At 42.6% G+C, this 23,192-nt stretch overlaps 1 protein-coding gene across 7 annotated transcripts in view; it reads left to right on the forward strand.

Annotated features, from left to right (window-relative positions):
- The window catches only part of TOX2 (TOX high mobility group box family member 2), a 220,867-nt gene that overhangs the window by 163,682 nt on the left and 33,993 nt on the right, over window positions 1–23,192 (forward strand). For 5 of the 7 annotated variants that reach the window (XM_035123036.2, XM_035123039.2, XM_035123035.2 and 2 more), the window contains 2 exons: window positions 7,635–7,874; window positions 21,293–21,520. In XM_035123036.2, the coding sequence (XP_034978927.1) occupies window positions 7,635–7,874; window positions 21,293–21,520 (468 nt within the window). The remainder of the gene's footprint in view (window positions 1–7,634; window positions 7,875–21,292; window positions 21,521–23,192) is intronic. The other 2 variants (XM_035123040.2, XM_035123041.2) reach the window with 1 other exon arrangement.

The raw sequence follows: 23,192 nt of genomic DNA on the forward strand, positions 1-23,192 counted from the left end.
GTGCAGTGCCCTAATAATGAATATTTTTAAGATTAGGCAATTTCCTAATTTAAAGTAGCCTTGCTTTCTTTAGAAGTGAGAATCAGGCTTTATGGTGAATGTTTTAATGTCGTAAGTTACCACATTGTGGAAAAACCTACATGTTCTAGGAGATGGAGTATCTCAAATCTCAAAATTAGGGACGTTCAGAAGAAATGTTCATAATGCAAAGATGAAAGGGGGAAGCTATGCTGCAATAACTTCACCATGCATTCTGATTGGCAAGGTTCTCAGCACCGTGCAGAATGCAGGCTTTCCATAGAGAGTACAGTACCATATTACAATATAGTAATGTGAACTAGCTGCGCCTGTATAGGAACCAGTGATTGAGAGCTATAGCTGTAGGAAGCCTCTACTGTGTGATAAACGCACCCCCGCAGAAATAAATTGCTCCCTCTCTAAATCCTCCCCTACTGTTCCCCTCGTGTTCATAACAGGATGATCGGTTGAGCCAAAAAGGTGGCTGTTACTTTAAAGGATAAATTAGTTTGACTCTTAACTCAATAATTAAAACGGTTATGGCTATGAGCCTGCAGGGATAATGTACTATTATTATACTCATTTGTTTCAATTAAATGCTTACTGATTTCACAATAGCAGCTGGGCACCTGTGTGAGATAGCTATTACTCTGAACAAGACATCTCAAATTCCACCAGAAATTTGTCGCCTCTCCAAAGCATTTTCCATACACCATGAAAGTTTATTAGGAACAGTTACAAATTGGGAGGAGTGGGTGGTGTGTGTGTGTGTGTGTGTGTGTGTGTGTGTGTGTATATATATATATATATATATATATATATATATATATATATATACCGTGTTTCTCCTAAAATAAGACGGTCCTCAAAAATAAGCCATGTCAGGCTTTTCATTAGTAGAATAAATATAAGACATCCCCCGAAAATAAGCCAGGGGGAGCAGGTCTGGCAAGGAAAGGAAGGCATTTAAGCGCCTTCGGAAGAGCTGGCAAGAGGCAACAGCGCGCTTGCTGGCGATCTTCTTCTTTTCATGCCACTCGCAGTGGCCGTCTCCAGCGCCGCCGCTGTGCTTTGGGGCTTGGCGCATGCCCACAGCCACCTCCGCAGCCCCAGGGATTACCGTCGCTGCAGCTGCGCTCCTGGGCGCTCTCGGCACTTCCCCCGCGGCCGCCTCACTGTGTTTTGCGGGGGTGGGAGCCGCTTCGGGGAGCGCAGCGCGAAGAGCCTGGTGAGAGGCAGCTGCGGCTGCAGGTGAAGCCCGGGATCTGCGTGGGCGACTGGGGACAAGCGCCCTGAGCGCTGCGGTGGTAGCGAAGAGGCGCCCGATCAGCCCGCTTCTCAGCTGATCGGGCGCCTCTTCGCCACCGCCGCAGTGCTCAGGGCACTTGTCCCCATTCACCCACGCAGATCCCGGGCTTCACCTGCAGCCGCAGCTGCCTCTCACCAGGCTCTTCCCGCTGCGCTCCCCGAAGCGGCTCCCGTGCAACCGCCTCTTGCCGGTTCCTCCGCCGCCGCTTCTCTCACAGCCGCCTCTGCGGCTGTCTCCTGCTCCCCGGCTCTCAGCGGGTCCCGTGCGGTGCGCTGCTGCCGGCTCTCAACGGGTCAGGGCTCGGCGCAGCATGCTGTTGCCAGCTCCCGCTCGAAAAAATAAGACATCCCCCAAAAATAAGCCGTGGTGTGTTTTTTTGGAGGAAAAATAAATATAAGACGTGTCTTATTTTAGGAGAAACACGGTATATATGGCTTCCCTGTCCTCTGTAAAGTGAATAAGTTTAAATATTTTAGCTCTGGTAGTGGGTAGTGCATTTAAATTCAACCTGAAACAGAGACAAATACTTGCTGGGAAACTTACTAGGAAAACAACCTTCTAGGATTTTTTTTTCCCCTCGTCTGGTAGCAATTTCTAGCAAAGTCTGAGGAGAATCTTAGGAGGAGTGACAGATATAGATTAGGTATCTCAGAATATCTTTTCTGATTTGTTACCATTGAGGAAGTTGTTCCTGTGAACTGCTGATTTGAGGTGAGAATAGCTTTTGGTCCACCAGAGAAGCAGAAATATAAAATGCTTGATCAAGCTTGACAGGCCAGAATGTTTTCTTCAGAGAAATGCAGTAGTAGCTAATAATAATGGAGGGGTAGGGCATGTGCTGTACTGAGGAGATACATTAATGGCTGCCTTAGCAGAACGGCACCACTTTTTCTGTTGGTTAGTTACCTTCTTGCAAGGGAAAGGGAATAAATCATCCTGGACTACTTTGGTGATATCACAGTGAGTCAGAATTCCTCTTAATCCATGGTAAAATGCTCAGCAGATTTTTCACATATTCACCACAGTCAGGAAGCATGATTGCAGACCTCCCATAGGAAATCCCTCAACACCTTCGGGTATTTTCTAGAATATGACTTCCTGGTATACTTGACTAGGCAGCTCTCCTTTCTTAACATATGGGTTTAATGGTGCTCGTGCTGCACAAGTATTCATTGCAACGTGACATCTGAGAACACTTCCCCCCCCCTCCATGTTTGTGAGGTAGGTGCACCAGGAAATCTGTCTAGTTTCAAAATGTCCACTTCTTTAGCTGAAGCCAAATTAAGCCTAAACATATTTAACACAAACCACTCATACTTGGTTCATTAATAACCCGCTCCATTGCTTCCTTCCCCACCATTGACTTTTCCCTAATTAACTCCCCAAGAGACATTATTTAACATGGTTAAAATTTAACTTGTAAACTCTTAGGGCCCAAATCTGGCTGTTTTGCTTATGCTATGCTAGAAAGTACCCTGATATTCATGGTGCCATGTTAATATTATTCATTGTTTTTCTCTTCTCTCGCTCTTTCTAATCTGCAGTCATCTCCAGGTGCAACTGCTTTCCCACCTCCCTCACAACATTTCACACACACACACACACACACACACACACACACACACACACACACACACTGGTAGGTTTGACCAACTGGAAATGATTTAGTGTAGCTATGGCTTGTGCTCAAAGCAGCACTGAGCCTCATACTCCATTACTGCAAGGATATATGCTTGCACAATGGAAACAATTTCCTCCTCTTCTCCTTTGGCACCTCTCCTACATCTGGGGTTTCCCCAAACCCTCCAGAGGTGATTTGGGGAGTGGGTCGGTAACAATGTCTACCCACCATGAGGCATAAAGCGCAGTGGGGCCCCAATCCCAAACTGAGTGTGTTCAGCTGGAATCTTCCCATTGCTATTAATGGTTGCTAGATGGAACACATATTCATTTCTGCAAATTTTCATAAAAAAAATTCTGCACAGGTCTCATATCCATAATTACACTCATGGACTGGTTCTGCTCTGCTGCATAAATAATATGCACTTTAAAGGGGAAAAATGTATGATTACATATTTAATGGATAAATGGAGCCGTTGTGGTCTACTGGCTCCATAATAAGAATTTTTTAAAATATCTTAATATAGTATTTGCCCAAGAGACTAATGTAGCTGCAGATGGGAATGATATTTTAGATTTGTTTAAAACCCAACAATCTACATTATATCTTTCTACAAATATAAAATACATATTTTATGAACTTTCCTTAATTTAAATGTAAAATAATGAAAATACATTATTTTCCTTAGCAGCTGGCCAATCATCTTCAGCATTAAGAACCTTTATTAAACAGTAAATATCCAAAGTAACTCTTGAGCAATTTGCCATTTTCTCTAGACATTAGGATAGACTCATTGCTAATAAGTTGATATAATAATATACTGTAGACTCATGTATGTACACACTTGAGTTCTCTCCACATGATTATCAGCTGACAGCTTATCTCAGTTGAAATGCATTGTGTGATGTGAGTTGGTAAGAAAAGTTCTATCTGTGGTGGGTTTCCCATCCTATCATTGAAATAATCCCCAAGTGATGAGCAGATATGTGTGAACCAGCCCTGCGAAGCAAGTGTGAATGTCATTTCAATCTGGAGGAGGCTGAAATGCTGCGTCAGCTCCTTTGGAGCCAGGTAGAAATGGAATATAAATGCAACAATTTTTAAAAATGTAAACTGAATCCTCATGTTTATTAAACAGAACAGACGGGAACTGCTCTTGTAAAAATCACGCCTGTTCCCCATTCTCCTTAAGCTCCCCCCTTCAGTGCCTTTTAAATATCTAAGCCCAACCTGCTGTCTAGTGTTGTAGAAAAGCTCTTGATTCCCGACCTGTAGCAGTAAATCTGCTTCTGCATTTGGATTTATTTCTGTTGAAGCCTACTGAGCCCTCTCAGCTCTTCCCTACATCTCTTACTTTATGAGCTGCTAATGGAGTTGGCAGGAGTCCCCTGCTAATGAGAGATTGCACCTCAGCGGGCTTATCGGAAATGAAAATTGTTAATAAATAAAGCCCTGGGTCTTTAAACTCATGTTAACATTAATCAGATTAATATAAAAAGCACAAAAAAGTCTGGAAAATGTTTAAGACAGTGTTTGATTTCCCTCCTGCTGTTTTCTGCTGTGTGAGAATCTGATTGTACCTAAGTATCTGGCTTAATTCCATCTCTGAAATGAGTAAAGAAACTGTGCTGTCCCAATGCCATTGCCTCTCTATTAGCATACCAAACCAATGAATTCTTTGATATTACTTTTATAGGTAGAATGGGAGTGACAGATCTCTGTTGTTCTGGGGTTTTGTCTCCGCCAAAGAAAGCCAAAATTAGGACAACTGGGTTTTTCTGGAATTTTGGGGGACCATACTTTATTCCTGGGGTATCCCAAAATCTGATGCCACTCTTCTTCTCTGTCTGGCTTAGGTCTATTGTAGGGTTTCCCGTTCATCCTTGGGAAGAAGATGTCTGTTGCTCATTTCCATCTGTTAATTCCTTTAAAATTGCCCAATGAATAAAAGGAGGAGGCTAAGCAGCCGAAAACAGCTGAATTGAGATTTATACTAACATTATTATAGAGTAGGGACCAGACTAAATAGTGATCCCCATTGTTAGTGTTTGAGAAGACATTGGGTAGGCTCTTGCTCCTTCCGCTGGCTCCTTCAAAATCTGTCACTGCTCAGAATATGATCGTCATTTGTTATTCAGGAGGCAGAGAAGCTCCACAACACACTTTCAATTCTGTGTAATTAAAAGAATTGTCATCTGAGCCAGACCAAAAGTCCTAGTTGCCTAGTATTCTGTCCCTGAGAGTGGTTGGCCAGATAGTCCCAAGGAAAAGAGAAATGTGGTGGTAATATTTGCCATTTTATTGTATTCGTTGGCCATCAGAGGTGAATTGACATTGAATACAGAGGTTCCATTTTAGCCATTGGTAGAAATATCCTGTACTTGATCCTTCTTACCCACTCACACACATTTGAGGACCATGGTGTGGAATTAGAACTATGGTGTCTTAAGCAGCATAGCTTGTATCCAACACAGCCATTGCCTGAGCAGAATGACTTCTGATCACATAATAGAACTTCTCTTCTCCCTCACCCCCACCCCACCCCCTGGAATCTGGGGACACACAAAAAGAAAGGATAGTCACTGGAGAGACAGGATGGATTGAAGGTTGGGTGTTTTTTTCTTAGAACGAGGATTGAATGCAATAGGGAGGAACTGGGGGAAATGGTAGGCTCCTTATGTGGTGGAAAGGAGAGATAATGATGGATTGAGGGGAAGATGGCAACTACGGTACATAGGAGCCACTCCATGGGGTCGAAGAGTCTTCCTCCCATTCAATATTTGAGGACTTTGGGCACCCCCAAAGTTGATGTGCATTGCCATTCAAATAGTGTGCGTGCACCGTGTCATGTGATGGATTTTGCAGGGAAGGGCTTATCTGCCTCCCTGTATTTTATTCAAGTTGGCACCCCTGGGAAATTAGGAGGTGACTAGAGGGGATATGACTAAGGACTGTAAATGGGGCAAGAGAGTTTGCTGTGAAAAGCAAAGGTGGGAACTTTATCATCAATCTGGTACGTAGTCTATAACAGCAGACAGTACCAGGTGTGTCAAATGGATTACAAGAAAAGTCAGAATGAGCAAATATTGAGTACTTTGGATATAGAACAGTCTCATTCCCAAGCAAGCCAGCTAGAGACAACCATACGGCAGATAACCAACTTATTTTTTTTCTCCTGTCTGATACAAACGAAACACGGTTACCAGTGAGAATATTACAAAAAAAAAAACCCACCATCCGGTTCACTTCATACAGCTTAGCCCAGGCACCCCCAAACTGCAGCCCTCCAGATGTTTTGGCCTACAACTCCCATGATCCCAAGCTAACAGGACCAGTGGTCAGGGAACATGGGAATTGTAGTCCAAAACATCTGGAGGGCCGAAGTTTGGGGATGCCTGGCTTATCCTCAGGCTATTTAAGTGCTAGTGCCCTTTGTGGTCTTTGGCTGCAGGTTTCCATTTTACAAAAATGGTCCCATTTTTAAATATTAAATGTTGCAGGTTGTATTTGCATAGGTTGCATAGGCACACAGTATTCTCTGGATGGGTCAGAAATTCCAAATTTGAGTAGGGATGTTGTTGTTTATAATTCTTCAATGCAATTTTCAAGGATTGTTCATTTTAACGAAATAAAATCATGTGCTCAGCTGAATTAAGTGAATGGATTTTTTTAAAATTAATATTAGTATTGACATTATTATCACTGAATTTGGTCTTCAATAAAAATTTTTTTTAACAATACATATATACTGAAAATTATTGTATAGGGCATTCATTGTCATTCTTTAAATTGAATTTGATGTTTCCCTTTTCTAACCCATGATTTTGGAACTTTTTTCCAGACTCCTCTCACTTTCTGTTTTCAAAGCATGCCCCCAGTTCATCAAGTTTAAAATTACTATTTAACTTTTTTTTTAAAAAAAAAACATCCACTCACAACTGAGAAAACAGACTTCACTGTTCTACTACATCAAGCTTAACATTCTGTTACTACAAAATATTCTGTGGTCCTTTGGATCAAGAAGAGAGTCCTGCATTGTTGCTGTTTATATTAGCACATGTTTTGACTTTGGCTTTTTAACATAAAAACAATACCCATGTTTGATTTCCAAAAAAATGGTATGGCCATTTTGAAAAGGAAACAGTAAAGACACAATTGGCAAACCTGCTGAACTGTGCTGACACAATTTGGCTTTGTGTTGCCCCCAAAACCTGACATGTCCCAGTTCAACCACTGTGAGCATTGCTGACAACTGTCAGAGGAGCGCTGCAGGCAACCTCTCATTGTAGTGCTTCCTGTGGGTTGCATGGCATTTGAATCCCATGGACTGCCAGCCTGTTAAGATACCATAAGTTTCATATTAATATTAACCACATAGTATACCTTTTTATTTGGCAACCAAATGTTGCCAAACATTCTCCAAATTGAAAATAAAATGAAAACAAAGATGTGTAATCCATTGCATTGTTCTGTGTAATGAAACAGTTCTGAGAACAGCAAATTGAAGAAAGACCTCAGTGCTTTAAACTAGGAGTAACTTTTACCCAGCATGGAACAGATTAGTTTTTGGAACAGATTGATTAACTTCCCAGTAACAACCATGCCCAGCCTGCGTCATAATATAATTTTTATAAGACAATAAATATAATACAATTTTAATTAAAAAGTAATATTCTCCTAACTCAGATCCAGGAGATGGTCCACTCAGAAGCCACTTCCTATGAGTCCAACCATCAAGCTTCCCTGATCAATCGAGCAGGGATGTATACCGGTCACATGAGTGCCCTCAGCCAGTCACAGCTGATTTCTCAGATGGGTTTGAGGAGCGGTGTTACCCATGGTTCCCCATCACCCCCTGGAAGCAAATCTGCTACACCATCTCCCTCCAGTTCTACTCAGGAAGAGGAGACAGAATCACATTATAAGGTACGTGCAGCCATGCCTGTTTTGACAGACATAGTGTTTGACAGTGGCAGCCAGCCTGCAATGGCGGAAATAATGCGCAGCAGTCAAACTAAAGATATTTTGTTTATCCATCAGAGAGAGAAGGAGAGAGAGACAGAGAGAGGCTTTCTTGATAACAAAGGCTGCCTGCAAAGAATATTTCTAAGCTAAGAAATTGGAAGACATGTCAGATTTGCAAATTATATCAAGCACAGTAGTGCTATATTGATGCATATAATAAATAGAGCAATTAAGGTAGCTAATTCAGAAAGAGTCTTTTCCCCCTAAATCTTTTTCTGTCTCACCGAAGATGCCAACTGTGTCATTTTGTACTGTCCTTCCAGGTTAGGACTATGACAATAAATGCATGGCTTAGTATCCCCTCACACACGATTTTTGCCAGTTGCAAACATTTTTTTCTGTAGAAGCAAAATCCTCATATTTGTTTGGAGAATGGAAATGGGAAAACACAGATATCCAGCTGGGGTTTCAGTTGAGCAGTTTGCCACCTCATCACCAGAATGAAATAACAGAGAAAGCTTTCACTATATTTTAACTCAGATAGGTTTGGGTTTTTTTATTTTATTTTATGTAATAATTGTTAAGTTAGTTGGTAAAGCAGAAGGTCTGTTAGGCTTCAGGGGAAATTCTTGCCATTCTGCTTTGGCTAGCAGTCAATAGATTCTGGATGTGTTGATGTTAGTGAGCAGACAAATGGAATGAGTATATGTAACATAGAAACATTCTGTGAAATAAAAATCCCCTTCGTATTTTAGACTGTGAGGTCATGCATATATATATATATATATATATATCATCAGCCTTGTTTTTTATTCCACATTTCCTAGAGAAACAAACCTTTGTAAGAGTAGCTTTTATCTACATAATATATATGATCAGCCTCTTGGACTTGCCGACCAGAAAGTCAGCAATTCAAATCCATGCGACAGGGTGAGCTCCCATTGCTCTGTCCCAGCTTCTGCCAACCTAGCAGTTCAAAAGCATACCAGTGCAAGTAGATAAGCAGGTACAGCTGCAGCAGGAAGGTAAATGGCATTTATGTGCTCTCTGGCAGTCATTACAGTCCTCCGTGCACCAGTAGTGGTTTAGTTATGCTGGCCATATGACCCATAAAGCTGTCTGTGGATGAATCCCGGTTTCCTTGGCCTGAAAAGCTAGATGAGCACTGCACCCCATAGTTGCCTTTGACTGGACTTAATTGTCCAAGGGTCCTTTACCTTTCCTTTACCTTTATTACACATTGTTCATGATCTGTCACAAGTTAAGTCCCCCTAATTTCAGTTGTAAAGGTAAAGGTAAAGGACCCCTGACACTTAAGTCCAGTTGCAGACGACTCTGGAGTTGTGGTGCTCATCTCGCTTTACTGGCTGACAGTTTTTACAGGTCATGTGGCCAGCATGTCTAAGCCACTTCTGGCACAACAGAACACCAAAACCAGAGCAGCTCACAGAAAAGTCCGTTTACCTTCCCGCCAGAGCGGTACCTATTTATTTACTTGCACTTTTTGGCATGCTTTCGAACTGCTACCGGTAGGTTAGCAGGAGCTGGGACCGAGCAACGGGAGCTCACCCCGTCGCAGGGATTCGAACTGCCAACCTTCTGATCAGCAAGTCCAAGAGGCTCAGTGGTTTAAACCACAGTGCCACCCATGTCCCTCTGTGACATAGAAGTGCTTAACTTAGACTAGATTGTGCCCATTGCTTTGATGATTTGGGTGTTTAGTTGTGTATCCTGTTATAAGCAGAGCAATTGTTGTCCATAAAATGTGTGCAATATAATTGAGTGATAGATTTCCATTTAGATTCTTCATGCAATGTAACCTGGTCCATATATAATTATCACAGTGCATAATTATTACCCTGCATTGTAAGTACCACCTTTGATATCATGGAAAACTATCTGTGATGATGCTAGAGGACACACTGAGACTTTTTGCCTCCCCCAGCATGGTTTAGAATCAATCCCATGTGCATAGAAAAAGAGCAGTCATTCTTTGTTTTATAAGTAACAGTGAAAGAGCAGGGTGGAGGGAGAGGACAGACCAAAGAGTAGAAAGAAGTCTTAAAGGAAGTTTGTGACTAGTCACAGTGTTTGCGTGTTGAGACCCCGTAACCACCCCCTCAAGAAGGAATAAAAACACTAAGACACAGGATATAAGGTTAATGATATTGGGCAAATTTAGGCCACAACTTTATTGGCTACAGAATGTGAGTGATATTGGCTTAGGCATTGAGTAGACCAGGCTATATCTGACTCCTGCCCACTGTGCAGGAAGTCTGGTAGGGTAAACACCGGTAGGGGGAGCCCTGTTGATGCAAACCAACTCGAGCTCCCCCTTGGGTTCCCGAAAGGGTCGTGGCATGGCCCTAGCCCCACCCCGGGCTTTGGACAAGATCCACCCCCCCAGATTCCTTTAATGGAATACACTTAAGCATGGAGGGGCAAGCAATGGCCAGGCCTCCCCTCCCCCATCAGAAGGTCACCCAATGCCTAAACGCAAAACCTTACAAAGTTGTGACGATTGCTACAAGGTAGGTGAAAATCAAATGGCTGAGCCACTTTGCCAACTGGAAAAATTCCTACCAGGCCCCTAAACGGCAACCAACCAAGGTCCATAGCAATGCCATTAAAGATTAAACCTGAAAATAGGGAGGGAGAGTGGGAGATTAAGAACGAGAGCCAAGAGGAAGCCTCTCAGCTTGCGCCTCTGTTTAAACTGGTCCAGGCAACGGCCCCTGCCAGCCAATTGGCCAGCCGATGGATGATGTGGCCGGGATCCCCCGGGCAGCACGGAACAACGTCCCCACCCCCGGAGGGGAGTGGGTGGCCACGCAGTCCACTGCAACTCCTCCCCTCTGGGAAGTGGAGCGGATTTGTAGAAGGCTCTTGTATATGATCAAAAAGTGTAGCCCTGGACAAAAGTAAACTTGTCAGTAGGAGGTGGCAAGTTGAATGTTTAGAAGGTATTTTGAGGTCTCCTCTTCCATGGTTTTAAAGCAGGGATAGACAAACTGGTGCCATGCAGATGTTCTGTACTACAACTCCCATAAACCCTGATCATTGCCCATGCTTACTATGACTGAATGTCCAGAACACAGGGTTGTCTAACCCTCCCTTAAAGTCTGGGTACTGAACTGTAAGTGGCTGCAGAATGAAAATTTTCTGTATATATTAAAGTAAAATTTCTACAGTAAAGTTGAATTTGGCATATATTTTTGAGAAATGTGTTCCTTCCGACAAAAATGAAAACTAGTGATCTTCTAGCACCATCTACAGCATATTGGAAGAAGCCTGCTGGAAATTTCATTGAGAGCTATGAGAACGCAGCAGTTTGCTCCCTTCCTATAACTTCAGATGCAGAAGACACGCAGTACATGAATCTATGTCATTATAGTCCAGTGGTTCATGTGGCTGAAGAAAAGGTTGTTTCCATTGGGGAGCATCGGAGTACAGAAGCAGCAGGAGAGGGCCCTGAACCCTTTTCACATCAACCATTCCTCTGCTCCAATATGACCCCCTACCCCAATGGCTTCCTCCTCTCCTTGCATTTTACCTCTTTTAACGAACCACTCTGCAACACTGGACCTCTGTCTTGCTAGAATTTGATTTCAGTTTATTGGCATTCCCCCAGTCCATTACTGAGTCAGACACCTCCTGTTTCATATGTCACAGAGAAACAGAGCTGTGTGTCATCAACGTACTGATGACGCTGTGCCTTACCCTTTAAATTCTTCTTTGCAAGATCAATAAACTGACCCAAGAGCCCTTTTTATTCTAAAACAACATGGCCCCAGTGCTCAAACATTTCCAGAAATATACTTCAGACACCATGTTCAATGTATTATTGTTCCTTTGTGGTTCATTTTTTACTTTCATTTCTGAATTGTATCAATGAGTACAAATTGCAAGCTAAGCCTTTGGACATTGTTATTCCTATATTTGTATTTTGTGTTGTTTGTGTCTTATGTGAAAGTTTTTTGTTCCAATAGCCCAAACCAGGGTTGGAGAACCTGTGGTTCTCTATATGTGGTTTGACTGCCAACTCACAGCAGCCCCAAACAGCATGAGGAATGGTTAGGAATTGTGGGAGTTGCAGCATAGCAACATCTGGGGGGGGGGGTTCCCAAGTTTCCCACCTCTGGTTTAAACAACATGTTGTATTCATTTTTGTGCTATCTTCTCAGCAGTATCACTGAGCTCAAATCTGTCATATCATTATTCCCCCCAAACCATTGTAATGCAGAAGAATTGAATTTTGATACCTCTTTCACAAGGCCCTATTTTAAATTCAGCCAATCGGGTGCAGTGGTGGCTCTGCCATTCCACTCAGCCTTGCCACTCCCATGTGGGAATTAGAATTGCTGCCATAGTCAACAGTGAAAACTGTTTACCTTCCCCTAGTCCTATAAAGTGGTAAAATGTTGTCGGTGAAAATCATTTCCCTCTAAAAATGCACTGCTTCGGTTATTGATATTGGAATGGTCTTTCCTTTGGGAAAAGTGTTAATTGTAGTCATTGGGCAGACAAATGAGACAATTGTCCTGGGGCTTTTAATGGCCTTCCAGACAGTTCCACCAATGTTCCTTCCTGTTTTCCTTCTGAAAAAGGTGCTATTTGTGTAGGTCTCTGGTGTCTAGAAGGAAAGAACAAGCTGTGACTGTTGCTTTCTTTGCTGCATTGGTAATATTCTCTATTTTAAGTAAGTTTAACTGATGCATTCATTTTTGTTTTCAGTAAGTTGCTTTGAATGGCAGTAGATGCTTGATTTGAACATGTTTAGCAAAAATATTGGGAGAGTAATCCTGCAGCAAGAAGCTGAATACACAGTGTTACTAGTCTCTATGCCTGTGAGAAACCAGTTGCAGTGTAGGGGGTTGTAGTGATGTTACTAATGGGGAAATGGAGCTGGGGATATCCGTCTGGTAGAATATATGGCCAATCAGGGAATGGGGCAAAGGAGATGCAGAGCCACTCAGGATTGCAGAGCAGAGCCTCTTTAGACTTCGTAGCTAAGGCCAACCTTGATAAGATTATGCTGTTCTGTATTTTGGGTATGTCTTCTTAGCTGAAACAAAAACAAAATTCTTCTTCGTTAAAACATAGAAACCATTTTGATTATGTTCAGAACTAACAATGCTGCTAAAAGTCCATTTTTTATTTTTGTTGTGTGCCAGCCTCGTGCGTGAACTTTAATCCATTATTGCTTGATGTTCATGGCATGTTATCAGGGACTCAGTGCATTAGCAAATATGACGAGAGTGCTTTGTGCTATAAAGGCTTTTAAGGTCTGGGCTACACAGAATGATGAGTGAACTCTTGCCAGCCCAGTAAAGCTTCAGCAATGATGGGAACCTGACCTACCCTCTGCATGACTTCATGCAATTGACAATTGTTGCTATACTCTTAATGTCAGGCTTTAAAAAACATGGCAGACATATGCTTGTGCAGTTACCTTTCTCACACTTGTTGTACACAAAAAAAAGTGGATGTGGGGGGAGGTTTCTGTTATCAGCAAAAGGATCCAAGATTGTCTTGTATATGTGAACCTAAGAACAGGAGGAGAACAGGGCAAGAAAAGGTCATGACTTGGAGTCACTTAATTCACTGTAGAGGATATTGAAAATTTCAACTCTTTTGGACCATGGGCAACTTCCTACCAATTCTGATGCTTAAGGCTCATCCTCATGTTATGTTTTCATACATGCAGAACCACATGCATGTACAAAGACATGTGTATTTTGAAACATGGACTTGCATTTTTCTTTCCTGAGTGTATGTTGGGAATAGATACTCTCCCTATTATTTGTGTAAGGATGCCAGAATACACAGTCACAACCATTTGGGCTGTGTTTGTGGTATCGAATGGTGTCCATCCACTGATGGAACCTAACCCTATGAGTGGAGCAGAGGAAGAAGATAATTTTCGTCAATCACCCTACTGCAACCCCCTGCACTTCATTAAGTCTGCTCATTGCCAATGATGCCTCCCTCCCCTCTTCCAATGATAGATTCCATCTTTTGGGTGGTATACCATTGAATACCATTACATGACTTATTTCTGCATGTGACATAAGTATTGACCCCTGCGGTTACAAAGTTAGCATGACTTTCTAAGCAAGCCCCCTGGGCAAATCTTCCCAAACCTTTTAATAAGAACACCCAAAGTAATATTGTTGTAAATCCATTTTCTTATTTGAATTAGTCCTATTAGCCCTGTTGCATTTACTCCTTCAGTAGGAGAACTTAGAATCGATCCACAAAGCTGCATGAGCCCCCCACCCCCGATGGCACTGTATTTTCTGCCAGTGGCTTTTACCACTTGAAATCAAGTTTTCACAGAAAAACTGTTTCCTCTCCCCCGTCCTGGTTTTCTCTTATTACTCAAGATTTTACATTCAGCTTTTAATTAATGGTTGCAGAACTGAAAAGGTACGTTCGATAAGTAACATCCACATAATTTAATACTTAATTACCGAGTGCAATATGCACTTGGTTTGGTATTTTACTAATTACTTAATTAAATTATTACGATGGCTGAGCTGTAAGAGGGAGGCTTCTTGAAAACATTTGGTAACTGCAAAAAGAGCCTCCTTTTTTCGATGGCTTTTCACAGGTCAAAAGTATCCAACCACAGTGCAGGGCCAGTAACTATTTAGAGCAGCAGGGAAGTGCTAGCTAGGTTGCCCTGATAACAGGGCTGACAACAGTGAAGGTGGCTGCAGTGAGCCACTGGGCTGGGGCTTGCCCCTCTCCAAATAGCATCATGCTGCCTGTGACTTTATGACTGCCACAACCAGACCTTCTGGGATCCAATGTGGCTGTAGCTGGACCTGACAGCAAAACTGGAACACTGGCAAAAGACTGCCCAGAAGCACCAGGCAGCACAGGGCTCTCTCAGATGCCAGCACCCAGCAGGCAGATACAGCTGGTTTTCATGAGATCCAGTGCCAGGTGGAGAGAAGAAGCAGGCTTAAAACGCCCTGCAGCATTCAGGGAATTGGGAGACCATGGGAGGAGAGCCTGAAACTAGGGGTTGAACTGCATATTGAGGGGAGCCCCCTTTGAAGACTGGCCACCAAGAGATCTCCCCTCCCAGACCCTAAAGAAGACGACTGAAGGCAGATACTCCCTCCACTGGATCCCATAAGGAGGGTTCTGAGATACCCTCTCCAATGCTCCTATTCCCAAACCCAGCATTTCCCCATAAATTGAGTGGCGTAGCATGGGATTGAAAAGAATCTGCCTGAAAAACACATTTGAGAAACATTGCAAAGTTTTTGGTGAGAGTGGGTTTGGGTTGGTTTACCTTGCTGTCCTAAACAAGGTGGTGAGTTGTTGTTTTTCTTGTAAGCTGTTGGGAAAACCTTGTTGGGCCTTACATGAGAATCTGCTAGTCCCTCTATTCATCAACCACCCCAGGAAAACAGGGAGGGTAAGTCCTCCCTTCACCCCTGAAAGTACTGTGTTGGGAAAGGAGCATTGGCCAGTATAACCAATATTAACCAATGCTGACCAAGACAATTCCTCTCAGGGATAGTGGGAGAGCTAGACAGGCCTGCTGGGGGAGGTATTTGGGAACTGTGGAAGAAGGAGAACAAATGATTCTCTTTTCTTCTTTGCTCCCCTTCTTTTCCTCCTGAAACTCATCTCCCCACAACTCAACCCATGATTTCAGAAGGGCCCACACTTGTTCCAAATATTCCTGACCCTGTTCATTCTGGCTTCTTCTTTTCTTGGAATGCAGCTTTCACTTAGACCCACATTTGCTTTCTTTTGTCTCCCCTTTTATTTTCTACTGATACAGTTAAAAGCAATATACCGGTACATCTACATTTTTGTAAAGTAAAACGTAAACATTAAATCCAACCCCTCCTTAATATTAGGGTGCACCTTTCACTTTTAAGAAACCAATCCAGTTTGTTTCTTTTGATTAATAGCATTGTGGGTGGGATGGAGAAAAGAGGGTGGAAACTCTTGCGTCTTGTTACTAGTGGGCAGCTGTCCATTTGACAAATGCCAGCACATTAAAAATGAGCTTAATGGCCAGTCAGAACTGGGTGAGTGGAGAACATTATTATTCCTGCCCTTCCCACTTTTCTCAGACTGTTCCCAATAAACATGAATTCTTTTACACTCAGCAGGTTTCAAGCACTTTTGGCAGTAGTACTTGCAAAAACCACCCTTGCAGAAGTTTCTCCTGTTGGATGAGTGACTGACAGACTGACATACTGGATTACTCCCCCCCCCTTTAATGGTTTGGTATTCAGATTTCATTGCGTCCTAACTTTTGAGAGTGCTTTTTTGCCTTCCTTTTTTAAAAAATGGCATACTCTTGCTAAAGTTTGTATCCACTGTACGTAACAGAGTTGCTGAAGTGCGTAAAGTACCTGCCATCAAGGTGTCAGAAGCAGTATGAATCCAGCTTCATTCAGAGAAGCCTGTATGGCCCTTGAGAGCAGGCCCTGCCTTCTTGCATCTATAGTTTTAGGTTGCATTGCGTGCTTAGTAAAGGTAAAGGTAAAGGGACCCTTGACAGTTAAGTTGTGGACGACTCTGGGGTTGCGGCGCTCATCTCACTTTACTGGCCGTGGCAGCCAGTGTTTGTCCGCAGACAGTTTTTCCAGGTCATGTGGCCAGCATGACTAAGCCGCTTCTGGTGAACCAGAGCAGCGCATGGAAATGCCGTTTACCTTCCCGCCGGAGCGGTTTCTATTTATCTACTTGCACTTTGACATGCTTTTGAACTGCTAGGTTGGCAGGAGCAGGGACCAAGCAATGGGAGCTCACCCCGCCGCGGGGATTCGAACCGCCGACCTTCTGATCGGCAAGCCCTAGGCTCTGTGGTTTAGACCACAGCACCACCCACGCTTAGTAATTGACTCCAAATGCATCATTTGACTTTACTCTGTTATTTTTTTAGGGAAGTAGGGATTGTGTTGTTGTGTGGTCTTGGTGTTTAGCTACCTATCCAATATTTAAGCATATCTATCTATCTATCATCTATTTATCATATATCTATACCGGTATCTATATCTATCTAATCTATATCTATCTGCAGATCTCTCTCTCGCACACACACCCCTCACAAAGTAACAGACTTTATCTAAGGAAACCTGTGTCTAAATGGGCAATGCAGCCAACTAGTATTATATACATGAGTTGGTTGTGGATGTACATTTGTGTCAAGGACCAGAGATAGGTTGCCCTTCTAGAAAGTAGAGTGCTGTTGTGCTCAGGTCTTGCTTTTGGACTTCCCATAGGCAACTGGTTGCCCACTGTAAGAACAGAATGCTAGATTAGATGAGCCATTGACTTGACCCAGCAGTGCACTTCCCATGTTTTTATGTTGACAGCACAGATTACTAACGATCTGCACTAGAACTCATTGGTTCCTTTATTTTTCATAGAATTGTAGAGTTGGAAGGAACCCCGAGGGTCATCTAGAACTAATCAGCAGTTCCACATGTTCCCACTCACCCCACCCCCTTCATTATCTCTACCACAAGCTAGCTGGGGGGGAAATAAGCACAAGGCAATAAAGTTATTTGATTTATTTGATTTTTAAGTCACTCTTTCACCCAACTGAGAGCCCAGAGCCATGTGCAGCATAATTAGACCATCAGCTTAAATTAAATTCAAAACTCTATTTAAAATGGAAAGCATGGCATCATGGTACTCTAGTTCTACCTGTGCAACTACTGGGTCCCAGGGCACTTGATTCCCAAAGGCCTGGGTGAATAAATACACCTCTCACTAGATTCTAAAGGCCAGCATTGGCAATTGTATGTCCCCAAGGAGGGAGTTCCAATACCTGGATGCATAATCTATACAGAACTATACAACCAGCTGCAGAATACTTTAAATGATGTGATCAGGGCAAGCTACATGTTAAACTTGTAAAGTGATTTGGCATAAAGGTGGTATATGAATTAGGTCAATCAAACTGTGTGAGGACCAGCCATAATGTATGTACTCTGCTCTGACCTCTGCTACCAGTGATTTCCTCTATGATTCTTTCTGCTCTCCTTTTGTTTTCTCTTTTAGATTTTCATGCTAAGGGGTATGGATGGTTTGGTGTTGTTTTTTTAAAAGAAGTATCACTGCAAGCTTGTAAATTGTCCATCATCAGTAAGAAATAACAATCCTCCCTCTAAGTGATATGGGGATGGGATGGTTGGATCAAACAATGTCCACCCCATGCTGGTTTCACATGTTCATAGAACTGGCATGATCTTGCCTGTTTGTGGGCAGACCTTTTAGGATAATCCACCCAGTTCTGCAAAAAACTAAAGTGCTTACAAGGTGGTCCAAGGGCTGTCTTTTTCATTCTTAAGATTTTATAGCTGCCTGCAGCAGCTAATACCTCCCCTGTGACTGCACAGTTTTCTTTTCCTATGTGTTTAAAAATACTCCCCAGAAGCCACTGTACATCATAATACACTTTCCTTTCCTGGGGAATTGTACAAAGTAAAAGATGGCTTCCCCCATGTACCTTGCAGTGGTGGTGGGCATCTCTTTCCATCTCTTTTCTTTTTTTTATGGTGTTACAAAGTTGATGGATCAGGGGAATGCTGTGGACATAGTGTATTTTGATACACTATGATATTCTTGCAAGGAAGCTGGTAAAATATGAGTTGAATGAGGCCACTGTTAGGTGGATTTGTAGCTGGTTGCCTGGCCAAACCCAAAGAGTACTCATTCATGGTTCCTCGTCATCCTGGGGAAAAGTGTCAAGTCGGGTGCCACGAGGTTCTCTCCTAGGCCTATTATCATTCAACATATTTATAAATGACGTGGATGAAGGAATTGAGGGGGTGCTCATCCAATTTGCAGGTGTCACCAAACTGGGAGGGATAGCTAATGCTGCAGAAGACAGAATCAGAATTCAAAATGACCTTAATAGATTGGAGAATTGGGCTCAAACTAACAAAATGAATTTCAGTAGGGACAAATGTAAGGTTCTGCATTTAGGCACGACAGGGAGCAGGCCGGAATAGAGCCCCTTTCCCTGATGTGCTAGTGTTGTTGTTTTGCAGGGAATATTTATATGGTTGCTAATTAAAAAATGGTGCGCACACCCCTGCAGTCTGACATAGCACAGTGCAGTTTTACCCCTTCAGGATTCTATCACCTCCTCCTGCTGTATTCCTGGACCTTATAAAAAGGACTGTCAGGTGGTGAAAATTTCAATGATCTCAAAGGTGGACTTGATGTGTCTGGGGGGGGGGGGAGAAAAGGGAAAGATGTTAAAACTTCTGTCAGTAGGTTATGGTGAAATGTATGAACTGTTGAATGAAACCTGCAGTGATTTGGAAATGACTACAGAGATCACAGGCAGAAAAAAGAGTGAGAGGGGTTGGTTAGTGAGAGAAACTTGAAACTCCCCAGGGAGATGTTTTGCCAGAATCGCTGAGGGAGATTGCAGGTCCGTGGGGGGGAGCAGAGGAGAAGAAATATCTGATATTTCTTGCAAACATTGTTGCTTTTGATCTTTAGCCTTGACGTTCGCAACAGAGAATCAAGGAAAGCATTGCTACACCCACACAGAAAGCTGTTTTGACATTTGTATATTTCGGCAACATAGAGGCAAGTGAAAGAAGTTGCAGAGTGATGCTGGAGAACAGGGAAGGTTAAAGTTCAGTGCCAAGGCATAGCTGGAATAGAACTCTTTGACTGCTGCTTAGAAATGAGAAATGAAAGGGCCTCTCTGCCTCTCTTTTGCTCACATGCACAAACACACCCCTTATTCACGGTGTTGGTACACGTTCTCAGCCCACAGGCTGCGAAGAATCCTAACGTAGCTGAGGCAGGGAGCCATGTAAATAGAACCTGGGCTTCACTGTGGGGAGGACATGCTCAACTAACCTAATCATTAATAGAATACAATATACTTTATTCGACCGATAGTCAGAAAGAACCTAATCATTACTGTCTCTGGAGAAGTGACAATATGAGCAGCAAAGAGTGCGGCAAACCCATTAATCAGACTTTGAGGGGGGCTTTGATACGATATACAGCTCTAAAAAAAGTGAGCAAGGTTAACAGTACTATATGAATTATTATTATTTATTCCTACAGCAGTTTCCGTGTCAGAGACATTCACAAGCAACAAAGACAGGCCCCAGCCTGCAAATCAATGGCAAGATTTTAAAAAAATGCAGGGGGCTGGTAAAGAGGCAGGCTAGATTTGAGGGGAGATTACTGAGCGTTTTCTCCCAAATTGTTCACTTCATTACCTCGTGGGAAAGACCACAGCTTGGTGATAAGAGTGCACACTCTGCATGCAGGATGCCCAACATCTCCAAAAAGGGCTGGGGATGATTCGTGCCTGAAATCTCTGAAGAGTTTCTGCCAGTCAGTGTAGACAATATTGAGCTAGATAGACCAATGGTCTGACTTGGTATATGGCAGTTCCTACAATGCCACCAAAGTCTGCCATTCCCTGGCTTGGAATGTGAACTTTACATCACTCAGGTCACACACACCCTTTAGCCATTCACTTGCCTATGGTTTCCCTTTTCCCTTACTTGGTTGCTGTGGATGCACATTTACCCCTTGATGACTGCCCCATTAAATGATATGCATATACATAAGCCATCCCTGACCAAACTGTTCAGAAAGAATGTTTATATTAGCCCTTTTCAGATGTACTGCATCTAAAGTCAAGTAAATGCATGAGAGGTGCAGTAGGGAAGAGCTGTCCACACCCTGCTGTCCTGGTTACCCCCCATGAATTGAAGGATGAACACCTGAAGCAGTAGGGAGCTTCCCCTGCTCATTGTCTTCCTAGTTTTCCCAGGTTCTAAAACACATGGGGAGTCTCTAGGAGTACAGCAGACTCCCCACTTTAAAATGGTGACCGGGGGTTGGAGCTAGCTTGGTGGCCCCCACTGCCCTCCCGTTTTCCCTCAAGTCAGCTGTAGGGCACCTGAAGAGGGGTATTATTATCTTGTGCCACATGAGCCATAAGGACTTTCCAATGAAGCAAATTCATAAATGCAGCTGCTGCACAATAAATCAAATAATACTCATGCATGTGTGAACCTACCCTTAGCATAACAACAAAAGTGGTGGCACTCAGAACTACTTGCAGTAGTTTGTAGAAGGATCAAGTATGGGATAGTAAAGATGTCAAAAATTCAGAATTGTGAATGGAGCATCTATAAAAGGAATCATAGGCCTTTCTTTACTTAGTGGCATCATACTTCCTTAAGAACGGAAGATCACAAGCAACTATACGGAAGGCTACTGATATAGGTTCTTAGTTTTCTTGAGTCATTGGTTCTTTCCCTATCATTCCAGGTTGACTTGAATTTTTAATCTGAACCAGGACTGAACTGAATGGTGATAATTAACAATTCCGTCTTGACTTTTGACAGGTAACTGGAGAGAAGAGACCACTAACGGATTTGGGCAAAAAGCCCAAAAACCAAAAGAAGAAGAAAAAGAAGGATCCCAATGAACCCCAGAAGCCAGTGTCAGCTTATGCCCTGTTTTTCAGAGATACACAAGCTGCTATCAAAGGACAAAACCCCAATGCTACCTTTGGGGATGTATCAAAAATTGTTGCATCGATGTGGGACAGTTTAGGAGAAGAACAAAAGCAGGTAAATTCCTTGTCCACCTTACTGCTGAAAGTTAGTATGTTTGTTTTTCTTGATGATGCCATGCTTTCTTTCTTTCTTTCTTTTTGGAAAGTTTGCACTGTTTTTTGTTTGATTTTGCTGTGGTTTATTTTATTTTTTTATTTATTAAATTGGTATACCGCTCTTCATCTGTAGATCTCAGGGCAGTTCAATGCATAAAAATACAAGGTGTTCTTTAACAATAAGTTACCAATTTACCTTTTCTTCTTCAAAGCTAGGACGAACAAACAAAAGCTTGCCTGAAAAACAACTACAACTCAGGGTATTGAAAACATCGGTAAAGATAGTATATATTCCTTATGCACCCAGTAGATCACAGCAGTCGGTGGGAGTGTTTCTCCTTCAAGTTTCAAAGACCTCCGATGCTCACCCCAGTAACTGCTACTGGAAATGCAAAGATGAAGGGATGACTAGTGCAGAGAAACAGGCCCATCTCCATCCACCTGCTTTGCAGTGAATAACTTTGTATCTATTTCATATTACCGTGTTGTGATTATCATCTAAATATATTTTTCCTAGTTTTGAGAGGACATAAGCTAGTGTAGGAGTAGCACCTTGGTACCTTCCAGCTGAACTACAACTTCTCTCATCATCCCTGACTACTGGCCATACCAGCAGAGACTGATGAAAGTGGTAGTCCAACAACATCTAAAGGGCACCACGTTGCCTGTCCCTGAAGCTACTGCCTCTATGCACCAGTTGTGCTTTAGGCTTTGAACAAGGCTAGAGAGTCTTAATAGCTGAAAGTCAGATTATTCGAGAAATCTTCCACTCACCCCATGGATATGGGTAGCAGCAAATCTCTAATTGGTCATTTCATCCGTTTAGTTTCAGAGACCAACTGTCCTTAATGACAACTTTTGTGCTCTCTGGTGGTTGCACTGAACTTAAGCCTGCCAAAAGAAAAAGAGCAGGCATACGAGACTCAAATACTTCCTGACAGTTTAGATCCTCCCACTGGAAGAGTTCCAGGTGGTTAGATCTGTGAAAGGAGAAGCAGGTGGAGAAACCAATTTAAATTAAAATGTGTTTGAAAATGGTTCTGCATTTTATATTGTTTTGTGTAGGTGACAAGTACCATGAATATGTTTAACTTTAATGAGGCCAATGTCTTTCTTTTTTAATTCTGATGTAGTTTTCTAACTTTCTGCGCTTTTATAGCTCACTTGAATGGAGCACTGATGATTACTCTGTTACTCTTTGCCTGTGTACAGATAATTATTTATGTAGAGCAGCTTAGGGCTATCCTCCCCGCTTACTGATGCCTTGGCACTAGAACCTTTGATATAGTACTAGAAACTTGATAACCTTATAAACACCAGAGAGTACCTCTTTTCAGGGGATAAATCCTTTATCAGATTCCTAATTGCAACCCTTTCCCATGGTCATATGAAATGCAAGTCAGCAAAGCAGGAAAAGAGACTAAAGCAAAGCTCAGATTGCATTGGGTCTGGTGAATTTCTCAGAGAATTATTGGATGTTTCATTCTTGAACTTGCTGGAAGGAAATGGGGTGGGGAAAATGTGACCTACCAAAGGTTGTTGGACTGTGACTTCCATTAGCACCCCCCCCCATTATCAGAGTTGTAGTCCATCAATTTATAGAGGACCACAGATTCCCGTGCCATCTGCTG

This window comes from Zootoca vivipara, chromosome 7 (genome assembly GCF_963506605.1).
Source record: "Zootoca vivipara chromosome 7, rZooViv1.1, whole genome shotgun sequence".
Classification (NCBI taxonomy): domain Eukaryota; kingdom Metazoa; phylum Chordata; class Lepidosauria; order Squamata; family Lacertidae; genus Zootoca; species Zootoca vivipara.